General features: G+C 41.1%; 1 protein-coding gene across 5 annotated transcripts in view; it reads left to right on the plus strand.

Moving 5' to 3' along the window:
- The window catches only part of MICAL2 (microtubule associated monooxygenase, calponin and LIM domain containing 2), a 181,842-nt gene that overhangs the window by 53,968 nt on the left and 109,381 nt on the right, over positions 1-18,493 (plus strand). For all 5 annotated transcript variants that reach the window (XM_043550236.1, XM_037899826.2, XM_037899828.2 and 2 more), the window contains exons 3-7: positions 9,385-9,592; positions 12,217-12,333; positions 14,300-14,401; positions 16,518-16,673; positions 17,782-17,882. In XM_043550236.1, coding sequence (XP_043406171.1) covers positions 9,385-9,592; positions 12,217-12,333; positions 14,300-14,401; positions 16,518-16,673; positions 17,782-17,882 — 684 coding nt within the window. The remainder of the gene's footprint in view (positions 1-9,384; positions 9,593-12,216; positions 12,334-14,299; positions 14,402-16,517; positions 16,674-17,781; positions 17,883-18,493) is intronic.

The raw sequence follows: 18,493 nt of genomic DNA on the forward strand, positions 1-18,493 counted from the left end.
CTGTGGGCTTTAGATGCTCATGCAGCTGTTTTTCCTTGAAACTGTTCCAGGGAAATAGTCATTACTGATCCAGAAAATTTATTATATGTTCTGGTTATCGTTCATGGCATCGTGTTTAGTTATATTGCAAGTAAACATTGGCCCAGTTTCATGCCGGGTATGATTCTATTGCAGACAGTGGAGTTACACCAAGGATTAATCTGGCCCACTGTGTAGCCTTTAATAGTGTCCTTAACTTAAAGAAGAGAGTCAGCTGGGGGCAGGGGGGGGAGTGGTGAAGGCAAAGCAGTAGGGACTCCGTTATTTCCTGCATGCCATGAAGGAATACACCAGGTATCCCCTTCTCACCTCGGTGAAGTTGGAAGGGCATCATTTTGGGCCAAGAGCAGTGCCAATGGATCCATCTGCTAAGATAAATGACCGTTGGGGAGAAGGGTGCAATGGCATGCATATGCGATAGTCCTCCTATGAGACAGACATGACTTTTAACTGGCATGGGGTGCATGAGGCTAATGTTCCACCTCCTTAATGCCACAGTCATTCCTGTAGGCAAAGCTTTGTTTTCAGAATCAGGGTTTGATGAAGGAGATTTATTTCATTTCTGAAGACAACCTTATCTGGAGTCCTTTTAAGCACATATGTGTTTGGAAATATTGTTCTTTGTGGCTGGGTTTAGGGTTGTATCTTTTAGGCAGGAGTCCCTCCTCTGGGCTGAGTTCCTCTCATTTAACTGTCACAAATGGGTGATGCACTAATGTTCTCTCAGCTCTTACTCCTCTTCAAGTATAAATGGAAATGTCCTGACCCACATATTGGATCCATGGGTGGATTCTTGTTCCTGGATGGAGCACCCCCACACAAGCCAGGCTTGGCCATGATTGGTCTGATTGCTGGATCAGTGCCTGAAACCTACCACTGCCAAAAAGTCTATGTATCTTTCATTTCTGTTGTTGTTTTTCTCAGTGTTGGAACCTTTTTAATTTTCAGTTTTAATGTTGCAGAACAGTATTTTTTGTTGTATTTTTAAAATATGTTTATATTTTCCAGTATTCTTTTGTATAATGCCTGGATCTCTTAGGTAAGAGAATGACATTGCACTTAATAAGAAAATTATTATTATTATATTTTAACATGCTGAGTTGTAGGCTTTGTGTTTATTTTTAATTACAGAAAGAGTTTTTTGTTTTGTTTTTTACCCTATTTTCAAGGAGTAGATTCCTTTAGTTCCGGAGTGTAAAGGGTGGATGTTCTGTATTTGCAAGGTAAATGAGTAGATTGTTATTCCTGTAAGTAAAGTGAGCAAACAGGATTTTTGTCACCAGATCAGATAGTTTTCTCCTTTTAACTTGCTGATAATTATATAGCCCTCTTTGTGTTTGATCTCTCAAATACTTTAAACCCTAACTCCAGCACCCCCCAAACTGATGGAATTAGTCATCTGCAGATCTACAGCACATTAAGCCACATTAGGCTTTTCCAGGGTAGGGTACAAGTGTTGTGGGTTCCTGGTGTGCCTGCTCCACAGCAGTTACTTGAGCCCAGGCCTGTTGCCATCTGTCCTCTCCACAATTTCTGCCTCCCAGCAGGAGGAATCTGCTCAGGGATTGTTGAAAATCCATGTCCAGAAAGGAGAGGCACAAAATAATTCTGGCTTTGCAGAGTTCACTTGTGCTCTTATTTGGCTCAGTAAACTGATGCCGGTTATATCCTACCAATGATATAGAAACATGCAAAGGGGTTTATCTAGGTGCTACATTTCTCAAATGCATGGTTGGCGAGAATTCAATAGTTTGACTATCTTTGAGTGGGGCCCATTTTGAAGGTAACAAATTTAATAATTTTATTAAGATGATGTTGAAGTAAAAAGAAAACGGTACAGAGTTTAAGCATAGAAGTTTCTGGTTATCAGGGAATAAGGTACAGATTATCAAGGGGTGTGAAATTCAGTTTGGGAGCAGGTGGCATAAGGAATACATAATCTGCAATCTCCCCGATTTGGGGGTAAAAGTTTAACCGGTCAAAGTACAGACATTAAGATATGGGGGTATGTTGTTCATATAATGGCTATGTTCAGGTGTGGAGTATGATGAGTGGATACGATGATGAGGATGGATTTACCCTCATTTGGTGGGATTTAATGTTCATTGAGTTTATAGATCCAGTTCATATGTTCCAATGGAAAAAGTCTCTCAGTCCCTTTCCCATAGTTGATGCATTATGTCGTACCGGCTCACGCCTCCTGGTACTGTCGGTGGCCGGTGATGTGTTCGTGTAGATGTCCCTGGACCATCGGATGGTGTCCGAGACCATGAGGCGACTCATGAGCCGTGCGTAGCATTGACCGATCCCACAGGTCCGCAGCACGCGCTCGTTGCAGGGGTCCCAAGCGCCCAGGGCTCCAACGATCAGGGCATCCATCTGCACCTCGTAGCCCTTCGCTCTCAGGGTGTCGGCCAGGGGGGTGTATTTTTCCAGCTTATGAGCTCGGGCTTCGCGGAAGGCCGGGGTCCTGTTCTCAAAGGAGACTGTGACGTCGACGAGGATGATCTTTTTCTGGGCCTCGTCGGTGACTACCACGTCAGGTCACAACTGGCTGTCAGTACCGGGGATGGCGCAGTTCATGGCGACCTCCCCCAGGCGCGGTGCGATGGCTTTCACCAGGCGGTTCTGGATGGCGTTGTGGCGCAGCTGCCAGGCTCTGGAGTGGGGCTTGCAGCTGCACAGGACGTGGGGCAGGGTCTCGTTGGAGTAGCCGCACTTCCTGCAACACTTGTCTCGGTTCCCGTGGCGGACGGCTCCGTTGAGCAGGACGCAGTTGAGCCGGGCACGGTGGATGAACCGCCAGTCAGCGAAACGGGTGAAGCCGCCCCCGGTGAGGAAGTGGTTGCTGGCATCCCACTTGCTGGTCAGTTCGAAGGCTTTACCCTGGTCCGGTTTACGCTTCAGGGTGTACTATATCTTCACTAAACTACAGACACACAGAGCATATTGGGGAAACAAAGCTTTCATATATATATTAATTTTAGTTCAAAACCATTAAAGTGACGCCAGTGCCCACTGCTTTCTCCAACTTCAAACGGAAATGGAGCTTGGCATGTTACTGTCTGCGGTAAGGTTTTAATGGAAACAGATTTATACTTCAGAAACAAAGTGGTACTCTCTACAGGTACCATAAAAACACCGTATTTGCTAAATTAATATTAGCTAAGATTGATAAGATATGCATGATTTTATTAATATTGTTTAAAATGTAAAATAACTATTACATAGGATAGTTAAATTTTATGAGAAGAAAAAAATGACCTGATGACAAATTTAAGACCATACTGCAGTTTAATGTGACCTGTATAGGAAAGAATGCTTCAGCAAGATGTATATAACTAGGAATGTTAAAATTACTTTAAAAAGTAAATCAATTGAGTAAATCCACTTCTTATTGATGATTTTGTGTCATGAGTATGAGATCTCACAATGAAAGGCCTGCTTTACTAATAACCAGAATGTCTTGTCATTCATGTTCAGGACAAGAATGGCAAGACAAGTAATTGAAAGTAATCTGGATTAAATTATTATGAAAAGTAATGGTACCTTGATGATTACTTTAGTAAATCTGGTTACAAATCTGTTTATGGTACATCAGTTCCTTTAGCAACCCTGACTGTACAACTGGCAAACAAATATGTGATTTGATCCCTGTAATTCCCATTATAAGGTGATCAGTGCTCTTTGCATGAAGATGAATTCACCTTTGGAATTTAAAATTTGTGTGTGTTTAATCAGTATTTACAGTCTTCATGAGAATCTTGTAATTTCAACCTGTCACTTTTTTCCTACGGTGTGGTGTAGGGAGCAGTGTAACCTAGTGGTTAAAGCTGACAAATGGGAATCAGGAGCTCAGAATTCTATTCATGGCAAGGCCACAGGCACTCTGGCTCTGATCAAGTCATTAAGCCTCACAGTACTTCAGTTTCTCCATCTGTACAATACTTATATAGTACTTAAAGTGCATTTAGATCTGTTGATGAAAGGTTCGTCATATAAAGTATTACTTATTTTAAGAAAGGACAAAGCCCTAATTGTAAGCAGGTCTTAATTAAAGCAGGTCTTAATTATAGCTTCTTATACCTATAAAATACACTTTTAAAATAGTGTAATTGTAATAAATTAATCTTTTTTGTCATTTTCAAAACCTGTACATTGGCTTGCAAAGTGACAGATAACCATATTATTCTCTTCCTTGTTCACTTTTCCTCCCTGTATTCTTGTCTTCTATTCTGGTCTCATTTTAGAGACTACTCACGTGTGTAAGTGTTTGCAGGATCAGACCTCTAGACTGTAAATTCCTTAGAGAAGATCTGTTTTTATCTGAGTTATGAAACACCATACACCATACAAGGCCCTATGTAAGTAGGGTAATAAAAAAGTGTATCACCTTAGCTAGAGGAGAATAAGGCTGCAGTGTTCATTCTTTGTTGTGGACTTCACAGAAATGTAGCCATTATCTTACTGCTACTCTTTAGTCCTCTATGTAGCCCCTTGCTTTCCTAACCAAATACAGTCACTTCCTTCGCTTGCAAGAGAAATATGGACAATATGGGGGTCATAGTAGATTACAAGCTAAATATGAGTCCATAGTATAAGACTGTTGCAAAGAAAGCACACACCATTCTCGGATGTATTAGCAGGAATGTTGTAAGCAAGACACGAGAAATATTCTTTTGCTCTACTCCACACTGATTAAGCCTCAACCTGAGTACTCGCAAAAAGAAAAGGAGTACTTGTGGCACCTTAGAGACTAACCAATTTATCTGAGCATGAGCTTTCGTGAGCTACAGCTCACTTCATCGGATGCATACTGTGGAAGCTGCAGAAGACATTATATACACACAGAGACCATGAAACAATACCTCCTCCCACCCCACTCTCCTGCTGGTAATAGCTTATCTAAAGTGATCATCAAGTTGGGCCATTTCCAGCTCAAATCCAGGTTTTCTCACCCTCCACCCCCCCCCCCCCCCACAAACTCACTCTCCTGCTGGTAATAGCCTATCCAAAGTGACCACTCTCTTCACAATGTGTATGATAATCAAGGTGGGCCATTTCCTGCACAAATCCAGGTTCTCTCACCCCCTCACCCCCCTTCAAAAACCACACACACAAACTCACTCTCCTGCTGGTAATAGCCTATCCAAAGTGACCACTCTCCTTACAACATGCATGAAAATCAAGGTGGGACATTTCCAGCACAAATACAGGTTTTCTCACCCCCCCCTTTTTTTTTTCCAAAAAACACACACACACAAACTCACTCTCCTGCTGGTAAAAGCTTATCCAAAGTGACCACTCTCTCTACAATGTGCATGATAATCAAGGTGGGCCATTTCCAGCACAAATCCAGGTTTTCTAACCCCTCCACCCCCATACACACACAAACTCACTCTCCTGCTGGTAATAGCTCATCCAAAGTAACCACTCTCCCTATAATGTGCATGATAATCAAGGAATGCACCCGATGAAGTGAGCTGTAGCTCACGAAAGCTTATGCTCAAATAAATTGGTTAGTCTCTAAGGTGCCACAAGTACTCCTTTTCTTTTTGCAAATACAGACTAACACGGCTGTTACTCTGAAACCTGAGTACTGTGTCCAGTTTCAGGTGCCACATTTCAGGGAGGATGTGGACAAATTGGAGAAAGTCCAGAGAAGAACAACAAAAATGGTGAAAGGTCTAGACAACATGACCTATCAGGGAAGCTCGAAAAAATTGGGTTTGTTTAGTCTGGAGAAGAGAAGACTGAGAGGGGACATAGCAGTTTTCAAGTACACAAAAGCTTGTTACAAGGAGGAGGGAGAAAAATTATTGTTCTTAACCTCTGAGGATAGGACAAGAAGCAATGGGCTTAAATTGCAGCAAGGGCGGTTTTGGTTGGATATTAGGAAAAACTTTCTAACCGTCAGGGTTGTTAAGCACTAGAATAAATTGCCTTGGGAGGTTGTGGGATCTGCATCATTGGAGATTTTTAAGAGCAGGTTAGACAAACACCTGTCAGGTATGGTCTAGATCAGTGGTTCCCAAACTTGTTCCGTCGCTTGCGCAGGGAAAGCCCCTGGCGGGCCGGGCCGGTTTGTTTACCTGCCGCGTCCGCGGGGTTCGGCCGATCGCGGCTCCCAGCGGCCGCGGTTCGCGGCTCCAGGCCAATGGGAGCTGCTGGAAGCGGCAGCCAGTATGTCCCTCTGTCCGCGCTGCTTCCAGCAGCTCCCATTGGCCTGGAGCAGCGAACCGCGGCCGCTGGGAGCCGCGATCGGCCGAACCCCGCGGATGCGGCAGGTAAACAAACCGGCCCGGCCCGCCAGGGGCTTTCCCTGCGCAAGTGACGGAACAAGTTTGGGAACCACTGGTCTAGATAATACTATTGCTATGTCTACACTGGCAATTGAAAGATATAACTTTAGTCTTTTAGAAGAGTTAACCCCTCCACCCCTGAAAGACACAAGTTTTGCCGTGACAAGTGCCAGTGTGAACAGCATGTTGTCGGCAGGAGAATCGCTCATTGGGGGTGGAAGTTTTTTGTCGGCAGGAGATCCGAAAGACAGTGGCTACACTGCACGACTTTTAGTGGCACAGCTGTAGCAATACAGCCGTGTCGCTAAAAGCTGTCTAATGTAAACATAGCCTTAGTCCTGCCATGAGCACAGGTGACTGGACTAGATGCTTCTGGAGGTCCCTTCCAGTTCTACGATGCTATAATTCTTCTCCAAAGTTATCTCTAATTACTGTGGTTTCCCTCACCTGATAGAGGGCTTTTGAAGAGCAAAGTGATCCTGGATCATAAAAGTAAAGGGAGTTTTTTTCCTTTGGCTTGAATGGGAGCAGAACAAAGGCTTTCAGCCATGAGTAGCTTTGTGCCAAGAGTCCCCTGATTTCCACAATGCTAGTCGCTACAGCTCAGAGGTCAGTTTCACCAGACTTGTTTGTATGTCAGTAGTCACTCACCATAGACGAAATGGCTTCACCTAACTGTGTGAAAGCAGTGATAAATTCATTACCTTCTCAATATGGCCAATAATGAGCCAAAAGACTGGTTTATTAGCAGAAAAAATATAGAGCGAAGGGTTTCATGGGTTTTGCTAGAATGTTTGCAGTACTGTTTCTGTTTTTGCATATAAACAGAGACCTTGTTTTTTTCCATGTGTTGTCTCTTTCACTAGTTAATAAAGGTAGAAGCTTCAAAACTGCAAAAAATAATCTTTGCAATAGATTCTTGCTGTTGTTGGCTCCAAAAGTTTCCAAAATGGATGATAAATTGTCAGGAGGAGTGAGCTATACATCACTGGAAAAGCTCTCCTGATAAATCAAAGAACAAATGACTCTAAGACATGCAGACAAATATGTTTATAGATGATAACCATAGATGGTGGCAAAAATACAATTACTTTTCACAGTGCCCCCGAGCAAGTTGGAAGATACCTTGTTAATGGTGGGGAGCGGGGAAATTCTCATTCTCTCTCTCTCTCTCTCTCTCTCTCTCTCTCTCAAATTTGAATACATTCTATCCTACAGCATCATGAGGAAATGTCAGTGTGGGGGGTTTTATCAGTTGGCAAGAGCCACTATGACTAAATCTCAAAAGACTACTTTTTAAAAAAATTGCATGTATTTATATATAGTATTTCTTGTCCGCCAGAAAAATTCTGATCAATCCATGTATGGTCTGTATTTGCAAAGTGCTGCTAGCTGCTTGCTCAACTTTACTGGAAAACTGCGTAGCTGTAAATGCATTCACTTACTTGTCAGAACTCAGAGTTCCCATGTTAATCATAACAAGTTTGTGCAGAGAGGAACTGACCAAGCCTCTGCCAATAATCCCACTCTCTGATCCTGCCTGGTAACATCTGCGGTGGATTTTCTTCCTTTACATAATTAGATCCATTAATGTTTTCTTAGTGTTTAGCATACAGTGTGCTATGTTACTCTGAAAGTACATAAAGCTAAAAATGTATTTTAGGAGTAAGCAAGCCTGGGAAATGGCTGATGGAACTGATTAGCTTTAATTAATGATACTTTAATACCTATAGAATTTTTTTTAAAAATCTACAGTACCTGTTCATTCTGTGAAAATTCCACTATTATTGAATTTTTAGAATATTTTACTTTAAAAAAAGATAATTGTAGCTCTTCTCATCATTGGTTTCATTAAAGCCTGTGACAAATAACTTTTATCTGAGATGTAAAACTTTAAAACAAATGGACAGACCAAAATAAATAAATAAACCCTACTGTTATGAAAAAGAAATGTAATTAGAACCAGACTTACATTCAACTAGGCTTAGTTTACAGTAAGTTCTTGCTTTTGAAACTGTAATCACTGTCTGGCTATGTGTGAGAGAACCAAAGGAGCATGTTTTGATTGTGAGATAATGCACTTGTACTTATAGCATAGGACAACATCTACCTCATAGCCAGAACTTTCTGAATTAGGTCATGCACACCTCAGTGGTTAGTAGGCTTAATTTGTTACCTGAACTGATTTGCTTTAATAATTTGAGGTGATTTTTTTTTTTAATCAAGAGGGGCTGTTTCTAATCAAATAATTTCTGGTAACCAAGTCAGAAAATGTAAACATTTGATGCACGTGCAATTTTCCAGAAATCACAGCTTTCTGGCTTGTAGAAACTTTAAGCTGCAGGCCAAAATTGAAATCCATGTATAGGTGAGATTTGTGGATAGGCACTTTGAAAATCCCACCCTAAGGTGCCTAAATGTGGACATGAGCCTAATTTTAAGATCCTATTTTGAATATGTTGGTCAGTGTTAAAACAAAGTAGAATAGGCCCAATTCACAAGTACTGTAAATCAGGGTAGGTCTAATGACTTCACTGGAGTTATGTTGATTTAGGCTAGCTGACGATCTCATCCATTGTATTCAGAACACTGGCTAGGCTACAGGAAAATATAACTAAGTAACATGCATTGTGGAGATAGTTTTATGCTAAACTAGTGTAGGAATATTTGGGGATTACTTTTAATCAATGGACTCTAGTCTAATCTGAAGATTGCAATAGCAATTGCCTCTAAACAAAACAAAACAAAATCTGCTTTGAGACCATCTATTCTTCATTTCCAAGTCTCTCCTGTTGTCTGTTGCAAGTAATTTTGAAATAACTGTTATATCCTTCAAATTTATTTATGACACTCCATTAAGTAAAATATTTGAGTATTTTACTGCTTCATTTTGTCAATAGTGTACTTGAATATTTCTGGAGTTATATGATCAGCTCTTGATACAGTAGCATTACTTCAGTTGACAGTTTACACCCTTGAGGTGACTTGGCAATTTTATATTGACTTCCATTTGCATTAACAAACTTCTTCTTTCCTCCCTCAGTGTTTGATTATTGGAGGTGGTCCATGTGGTTTGCGGACTGCCATAGAACTTGCCTTTCTGGGAGCCAAGGTTGTGGTTGTGGAGAAGCGGGACACTTTTTCAAGAAACAATGTGCTGCATCTCTGGCCTTTTACAATTCATGACCTCCGGGGTTTGGGAGCGAAAAAGTTTTATGGAAAATTCTGCGGAGGATCTATTGACCATATCAGTAAGTACCAGTGACTACATGGAAATGTACAGTTTTGTTGAATGCTTGCTATGCAGAAAACTTGCTTCAGAAATATTAATAGAGATCTTTTCTGGACTTGCTGGGTAGTGTTTCTTTACCAAGATAGTAATGACACATTCTGAATACACACGCAGAGAAAAATCCCCAAAGTCAAGGACTTCTGATTTGCCAAAATTGCATAATCTTATTTGAACAATAACCTATGCTCCTCATCAAAGCTTTAAGAGAAACCTTGTGTGGACATTTTTTTAATTGCTGTCCACAATCAGTTTAACAGACTTCATTGTAGGGCGTCTTTAAAAGTGTACTCTAAAAATAAAAGGTTTTACAGTTGTATGAATGATACTGCTGCTTTATAGGTAGTGCCTTAATTGTACTACGTGCCTTACAAAATATCGAAAAAGGGATGGTGCCTACCCAACAGGGATTTTAACTGAACTTGGACAAAAACAAACCTCCTGGACAGCATCTTGAGTGTTGGATTGTTTGCAGATATTATTGAGGAGGAGAACTTCTAGAGAAAATGGTACCAAAAATAGTAAACCAGATGTCTTGTTAAAAAACATGGAAATGAGTTTTGATCACCTTAGGGGGGCTATCTGCTTTTTCTTATAAAGAAATTGGGATGGAGGAGAATGGCATCTGACTGTGTGGCTATCTGTTTTAATTTGAATGTGTATTCATCATGGTATGACTAGATGCAATTTAGATGTATGTTTGATGTCTGATCTGAGTTAGATAGTGGGTTGGTAAACAAGTGTCCTTGTATATGAAGGTTGAAAGCCTGGCCCCACAGAAGTCAATGGGAATTTTGTCACTTGACATGTCCCATTTTAAGGCCCCGTTTTCAGTTGCTTATAACTTTACCAAATTTTAGCTCTTTGGGCTGAAATTTTCCATGTCAAGTGTCTGTGTCCAGATGAATTTTATTTGGAAAATTTCAGACAAAATGCTTCAGCTGTTTCCTAGAATGAGGCTAGGGATAAAGATTCTGGTGACGTTTTCTTTGAGAAGCTCTCTAGCATCTCCGTAGTTAGCAGAGACTTGAAATTTTGGCAGGGGAGTGGCTATTGTGTCAGGGATGTTGGCTTTCCCCATGAAAATCTGCCCAAATTTGGCTAAAGTATAAGCCTTTGAAAAATAGGGCATCCTCTGTAGGTATTTACTAGATCTGAGAGAGTCTGTGCTCTCAGTGCTCCCCTTGCTGGCATTCAAGCAGTGTGCAGGAGAAAGCAGTCTGAATCAACTGCAGCGGGGACAAGAGCCAAACTTGGGGCAGCAGCAGGGGGAGCAAAAAATGGGAAAAGGAGTCTTTGGTGTGTCGGAATGGCTGGACTAAGAGACTGGGATCAGAATCCTGAGGAATGGGGTCTGGGATTGGCTAGGTGAGAAGAATGGGACTGGTATGAGGAGCCAGAGGTTGGGAAGAGATGGGACTAGAGTCGGGCAAAGTTGGGGGAAGGGGCAAAAGGGTCGAACTTGGGGAGTGAGCAGAAAAATCTGTGCCCACTAGAGCTTGGAATAGAGCACTGTGCCCTCCAGAGCTTGAAGTGGAACTGAAAATTCCTCTGCTTTCCGCAAATACCTGTGAAATCCTGTGTCTCATCTCCTCTACTGCTAGTCCCCACAGAGAATAACAACTTACTACTGCTGTCATTTACTCCATTAGCTCACATGGCAGAGGACTGTGTGGTGGATCAAAACTATGTTAAAAGAACATGATCAAGGTTGTAGAATCAAGCACTCAGTAAAGTTAGGAAATATTAAGGTTGCCTATGCCATCTTAATTGAGCTGCCTTGGGCATATGCGTTATGGTACAGTCTTTAACTGCGTAACATTCTATTTTTTCCACAGGACTCTTTCCTCGTTCAGTGTACAGGCTGGACCTGTTGTGTGATGAATCCGAGTTGTGTAGTAAAGGAGAGTAGAACTGCTACTTCAGTTGCAGAAGTTGGAAGGCGTGTAGTGAATGAGGCAGGGGATTGCAGGGAGACAAAGGATTATCTTGTGGTTCAGGCAGTGGAATGCTGCCCTGGGAAGTAAATTCTATCCCTGCCCTGCCACAGAGTGATGCTTGGCAAGTCACTTAAACTAAACTTTTCACAGGGGGTCATAAATTGTGTATGTGCCTCATTTTCTGGGTGCCTGTCTTGAGACCCTGGGCCCCATTTTACAAATGGGGAACTGAGACAAAGAAAGACTAAGGTCAAAAGTATCCACTAATTTTGGATACCCAATTTGACATGCCAAGGACCTGATTTTTCAGAGTGCTTAACATTATTTTAATACTCGATAGCTTCAAAACACAGTTCCCACTGTCTTCAGTTGTGAGTGCTCAACACTTCTGCAAATCAGGTCTCAGGGTCTCAAGTGAGGCACCCAGAAAATGAGGAACACACAGTTAATAACCACCTGTGAAAAGTTAAGGCTCAAGTGACTTGCCTAATCTCTACGGACTCCGGCAGAGAAACTGAAAAGATGTTATGTATCTGTACAGTGCCTAGCACAATATGAGGGCCCCAGGTGCTACCACAATATTAATTTAATAAAGGAAATGCTATTACATAGTTTAAAATGACAAATGTGTTATCACTGTTCATAGGTATTCGACAGCTTCAGCTTATCCTCTTCAAAGTTGCACTTATGCTGGGAATTGAAATCCACGTGAACGTAGAGTTTGTGAAAGTTCTGGAACCTCCTGAAGATCAGGAAAACCAAAGTATGACTGACTTGTGACTTCAAATAACAAAATTAAGAAGCCAGTAACTTTGTCCTATTGAATTACTCTCATTGTATGAAATAACTGTATTATCATTTATGAATTAATTTCTAATCAAGCCAAGGAAGCACACTTCCTCTTAAAGAAACTTGTGTCTTTCTTATGAAACGGTGTATGGAATCGCAAGCATGATAACTGTCATGGTGTCAATACACTGATCCATTTAAAAATATGCCCTGGCCAGAGAAGTAGAGGTTTCTCACTATGCCTGCTGGCATGTGCTTGAGTTTTTGTAGGGAGGCTAGTATGGCCTTCTGCTGTCTTCTTGGCATGAGAATTTTAGATTGATAAATATGAATTCTGAGGATGTCTTTAAGCCCCATGAGCCAAATGTTGCTCTTTCTTCCATCCTGTGTGACTCCCATTGACAGTTAGTACCCTATCAGAAGTTAGCCATTCTCATTTAATGGTATTTATCAGTATATATAAATAAGGCTGCGAGTCTGTCACAGATGTCATGGATTCCATGACTTTCCGGGACTTCTGCAGCATTTGGTGTGAGTGGCCAGGGGGCCGCCTGACCAGTCCACGGGGCCGCCTGACCAGTTCAGCCAGCCCCTGGGCCAGCCGCACTAGCCGCTGCTGGAGCAGTCTCGGGCCACCGCCTTCCCCACAGCAGCAGCAGGAGGAGTTTGGGTGTGGGAAGGGGCTCAGGACTGGGGGTTGGAGCGTGGGAGGGAGTGAGGGGGCTCTCGGCGACACTTTCCTTGGGGAGCTCCCTGGAAAAGGGGAGACATGACCCACCCTCTCTCAGCTCCTAGCTCTGTGCACTGCCTTGCATGCAGACATCGCCTGCAGGCACTGCCTCCGCAGCTCCCCCCAAGCCAATGGGAGCTTCAGAGCCAGCTCTTGGGGTGGGGGGAGCGAGTAGTGCGTGGAGCTAGGAGCTGAGGGAGGGACGGACATGTCCTCACTTCCAGAGAGCTGCAAGAAGCCGGGTAGGGAGCCTGCCAGCCCTGCCAACTCCTCCCCACTAGCACCAGCGGGGGGTCCTGGCCCGTGCACTGCCACCCTCCTCACCCAGCACCAGCGGGGGTCCTGGGCTGCTCCTCCCCCACTTCCCCCCTCCCCAAGATTTAATCAGGGGTGTATATAGTACAAGTCATGGACAGGTCACGGGCCATGAATTTTTGTTTACTGCCCATGACCTGTCCATGACTTTTACTAAAAATACCTGTCACTAAAACATAGCCTTAGTTTATAAGATGTGGTGCAAAATTTAATATAGACTTAACAAGTTTTCCATTTTATATCTTGGTTGCTAGTATTACTTCTGTGCTGTTTTTAATTGACTGTGGGTAAATGAAATGAGATAAAGGGATACTAGTTATGATTGTGAGTATTTGTATTTAGAATATTTGTCATTAATATAAGTACAGGTAATTCAAACATTTTCAGATTCTGTTTTAGGTTAATGAAAGTGATGCATCTTTCTTTAAAAGGTTTAAAAGCATTTTGGCTAGATTTTATTTTTCCCTTCTCTTTGTGTTAGATTAATTGGAATCTGCTTAACAGTTTTTAAAATAAAACTATTAGGGTCTAATTCTGCAAACACTTTTGAGTGAGTTGTCGCATTTAGTTCAAGCTGGAACTCCCCACGTGAGTAAAATCACTTGTGTATGTATTCACAAGATTGGGCCCATAGTCAACATAATGTTTTATATGATCCAAATGAAGGCGTTCCTTTCTGCCATCAGCTTGCAAGCTTAATCCTCATTATCGTTAGTGGGAGTTCCACTGACGTCAAAGCTGTGTGTAAGTTGTATGCAGATGTCTGAGAGCAGAATTTGGTTCAGTTTGATTGGAAAATAGATTCTTTTATCCTAATTGCTTTCCTTCACATTCTAACAATGCTTCTTCTGTAACAATGCAATATTTGAATAAGTTTTATTACTTGTTTCATTAGAGATAGGTTGGCGGGCTGAATTTCTCCCAATGGATCACCCTCTGTCAGAGTTTGAATTTGATGTTATTATTGGTGCAGATGGTCGCAGGAACACGTTAGAAGGTAGGTAAAAAGATATTCTTAAGATCAATAACGGTCTTAAAGAACAGTGGAAAGGCTAAGAAGAACAGAAGGGAATGGGTTATCTCTCCATCCCTCCCTCCCTCCGTAAGTGTTTGCGTATATGACAGTGGAAATTCCTTTATGGCGTGTCTCCTGCCTTTATGATAGTGTGTTCAGCTGTACCCCAACAAGTGAGACATTTACTTCATTACTGATTCTTAGGGCCATCTCTGCCAGTTTGTAGGGATCATATTGTGGTGGTTAGTACCATAAGTCCCTACTGCAAGGTTAACAAATAACATGCTGGTTTAATTTTATGGTGATTTGACAAAAATGTGTTGAACTGCACATTCTTCATGTCATTGTGTCATAAGTCAGCTGAATATACTTGAAATAATGATCATATGGTGACTGCCAGGTATTTTAATGAACACATCAGAGGAGTTGTTCTTGGATGGTTGTGATTTATATCAGAAGCAGTCATTTCAGTAACACATGTAAGAAATAATAACTGGCAGGAAAGGAAGGTCCTGTTGTTACATCTCTTACAGTCATCAAACAGAATTCCAACCGCCTGAGTTGCCTTTGTGAGTGAGACATTAGCTAAGCAGCTCTGGCATCACATGAACAAACCTGTTACTTAATTACATGTTGTTCTGATAGCTTTAATTATACTCATATTAGTTTCAACTCATCAAGCTCCTGATTTCCCTTTTTATTGTCTTAGTTTGCTCCAAATGTCAGCTTTTTCTCCCATCTGCCAAACACAATACAGTGCTTATAGATTTTTTTTTTTTTTTTTTCCCCTCTGTAACTTTTTAAAGTTGGAAAATTTCGGACATGCTTCCTTAGGTGTCTTTGCAGAAAGTCTGTTGCAGGATTCACACATCAGCAAAACAAAATTACCGCCAGTGTTATGTGTTGGGGGTTGCAGATACTAGCAAAAATCTTGGTGGCCCCTTTAAAGAAATCATTGGGCCAAGAGAGAGTATTTGATGCCCACTATAGTTTATCAGACTAAAGACATTCATAAAATAGTGATAATTTGCACATGATACCTATCCCAAGCAAAGGGTGAGGTTGAAACTTGAACAGAAACACACACCTACAGATAAATCACTATATACTGTGAATTTCTTTATTTTCCCTGATACTGACTATGAAATACACTAGCTGAAAGTCATAATTTTCACAGTTGGTTTAAACTACTCCATACGATCCTGATCCTGCAAATATGCGGCTGCTTAAGTTTACACATGCAAGGTATCAATGGACTGCTCAAATGCATAAACATAAGCAGATGCATATTTGCTAGATCATGACCTACTATCTCACTCTCACACACTTTTTCTATCTTTCTCATAGTTGTAGGAGCCAAATATTTTTCAGATTTTCTGTGTTCCTCCTCTTAATTGTTGACCCAAAAAAAAAATGCAAGTTAAGACTAACCATATAGTAAGTGCTACCAAAACTCTGCCTCTTTCCTAAGTAGCTTTTACAAATATTCTCCCTCATTATTTTGATTCACATTGTTTTAAAATTTTCAAGTAATGAATACATGGGTTTGTTTTTGCTGCATGCTTCCCGCTTCCTCCCTCCCACCCACCCCAGAATAAAAAATAAACAACCAAACAAAAATCCAACCTTCAACTTAATGTTGTATATCTTTATTACAGTACCACATGTGTATCTGCAGGTCTTTTGGGGATGGGGATATGCAGACACTTGAAATGAAATGTGTGGGATTTTGGAAAAAAGAAGGAATCCACTGGCCATAAGCTGGCGGCTGGATTGGTATTTGTTTGCGAAAGAGAGAGCTGCCTTGAAGGTTCCCCCATCCCAGAGCATGGTTGTAAAAACTTTGGCTGGTTTTACACACCACCCAGGGTTACAAGAACTTCTCTCTGGATTGCCAGGCTTAATTGTCACTGAAGGGCACTAAAATGTTGGAGGGATGTAACCCAACTTTGTTTAATAAGGCTGCAAAAGCTGATAAGTAATACAGTATTTCAGAGAGTTTGAAATTGGCAGCTTAAACTTTTCAAGGTATGTGGGCCAGCCTCAACAAATGAGCCTTAGTGTCGCTGTAGTGTTAATTCTTTTCCTTGTTCTCCAGGTTTTAGAAGGAAGGAGTTTCGTGGAAAGCTGGCTATAGCTATCACAGCCAACTTTATCAACAGAAACACAACTGCAGAAGCCAAGGTGGAAGAAATTAGTGGTGTCGCTTTCATCTTCAATCAAAAATTCTTCCAGGACCTTAAAGAGGAAACGGGTAGGTCCTTATTCTCGTCTTCTTTTTTTTTTTTTTTTTTGGGGGGGTGGGGTGGGGTGGGGTGACCAAACAAAATATACGGTAGGGCAACTCGATATATTCAGGGCCACCCATCTACCATCACTTCAAAAATAGTTTATAATGTATTAAATAACAAAGCAATAACATTCTGCTGATTTTAAAGCCTTAGGGAAGGAGGTGTTCATACCATGGAATTTTTTTATCATGGGTGTTACCACAACCTGGATCTTTTGGCATTTTCATTTTTCTCAACTTTAAAAAATATTTTTGATACAAACTATAACTTTTTGTGAGAGAACATTCTCAATACCTAGAGATTTCCCTTAAGGAGAGCATGCTTTGATTTCTTTGTATTAGTTCACATATTGTATGTTTTAAGCACCTCATAAAATAGTCTCGCTTGCTTTCTTGGAAGTGTCATTGTCTATTTGTTAAGAGAGTACTTTTTGAAGTACATGTTGGTTTGCTGTCAATAGGCTTTTATATCACTTTAAAATAAAATATAAATAGTTTATGTAATTTACAGTGAATGGCTTTAAATCAATTGTATCTTGGGTTAAACCTTCATCCCTGGGTGTGTGAAAAAGGAGCCCAGAATAGGGCAACATCCACTAGAAGTATAGTACGGGTATATACTTCCATTCCCTGGTTTCAGGGGGATTCCCACATTGCAGCCTGTATTTTAAATTAACATTTTGGGCACCATGCGCTTGATCCTACTCCAATTTAAATCAATGAGCATTTTATTGGAGCCGTAGCTAGGCGTATGGCAACCTACATATTTTGTGTCAAATATGGATCACATTTTCCCTTTTTTAGAAGATTATTTAGAATGCTAGTAATAGCAAAAAATATTTTACAGCTGGTCAAGGACTTTCTTGTATTCTGTATTTGGGGCCCCTTTGTTCTATGCACTCTGCAATCTCAGTTGGGGACTCCAGGTATTTATATTCAGGAGGTGCCTGAACTAAACTTAAATGAAAGATTCTTGTGGGGACTATATCCATTATTGATGGCAAATGGCTAAACTAATGAAAAAATTCATTTAAGTTAGGTTTTCTTCACAAATGTCTTGTCGTCTTTTCAGGAATTGACCTGGAGAATATTGTTTACTACAAAGATAGCACTCACTATTTTGTAATGACAGCAAAAAAGCAGAGTCTTCTGGACAAAGGAGTGATTATCAATGTACGTATAGATGCAGGGCAAAGCCCTCTATTTTATTTGACTGAGACTACATGAGGGTGGCTGAACAGAAGGTTTTAATTGACTCATTTGATCATTTTATGATTAGAGTCTGAATTACTTAGATGGTGGTTTACCTGTGTTTGGTTAATTTTTACAGTGAGAACACAAAACTCAGAGAGAACTGAAAATGGTACTGCTTAAATGTGTCAGTTCAGAAACTGGTTGTAATATGATCTTGAGTCACCCTGGAAGAGTCATTGGCTACACAGGCATTGATATCACTGTAGACAATAAACCTCAGTGACTCAAAAATCAAATTAGGGGAAACTGTGTATGTTCAGGCAGCAAACTGAGAGAGCCTCAGATAGAGTCCAACACTGAAATGTTAAATTGTCCCAAATGGATGAAAGGCAACAGGAGGGTCACTTTTAAACAAGTTGGCCTTTATAAACAAGTTTCAAAGTACCTAGTAATTCTTGGGTGTCCAAACTGAGATGGTTAAAGGGCCTTAATTTTCAGAAACTGAGTGCTCAGCACTTTCGGAAAATCAGGCCCCTTCAAGATGTCTCCTGTTAGGCACCAAAAAATCACTTGTCATTTTGTAACCTTGC

Source organism: Chelonia mydas, chromosome 6 (assembly GCF_015237465.2).
Source record: "Chelonia mydas isolate rCheMyd1 chromosome 6, rCheMyd1.pri.v2, whole genome shotgun sequence".
In the NCBI taxonomy this organism is placed as follows: domain Eukaryota; kingdom Metazoa; phylum Chordata; order Testudines; family Cheloniidae; genus Chelonia; species Chelonia mydas.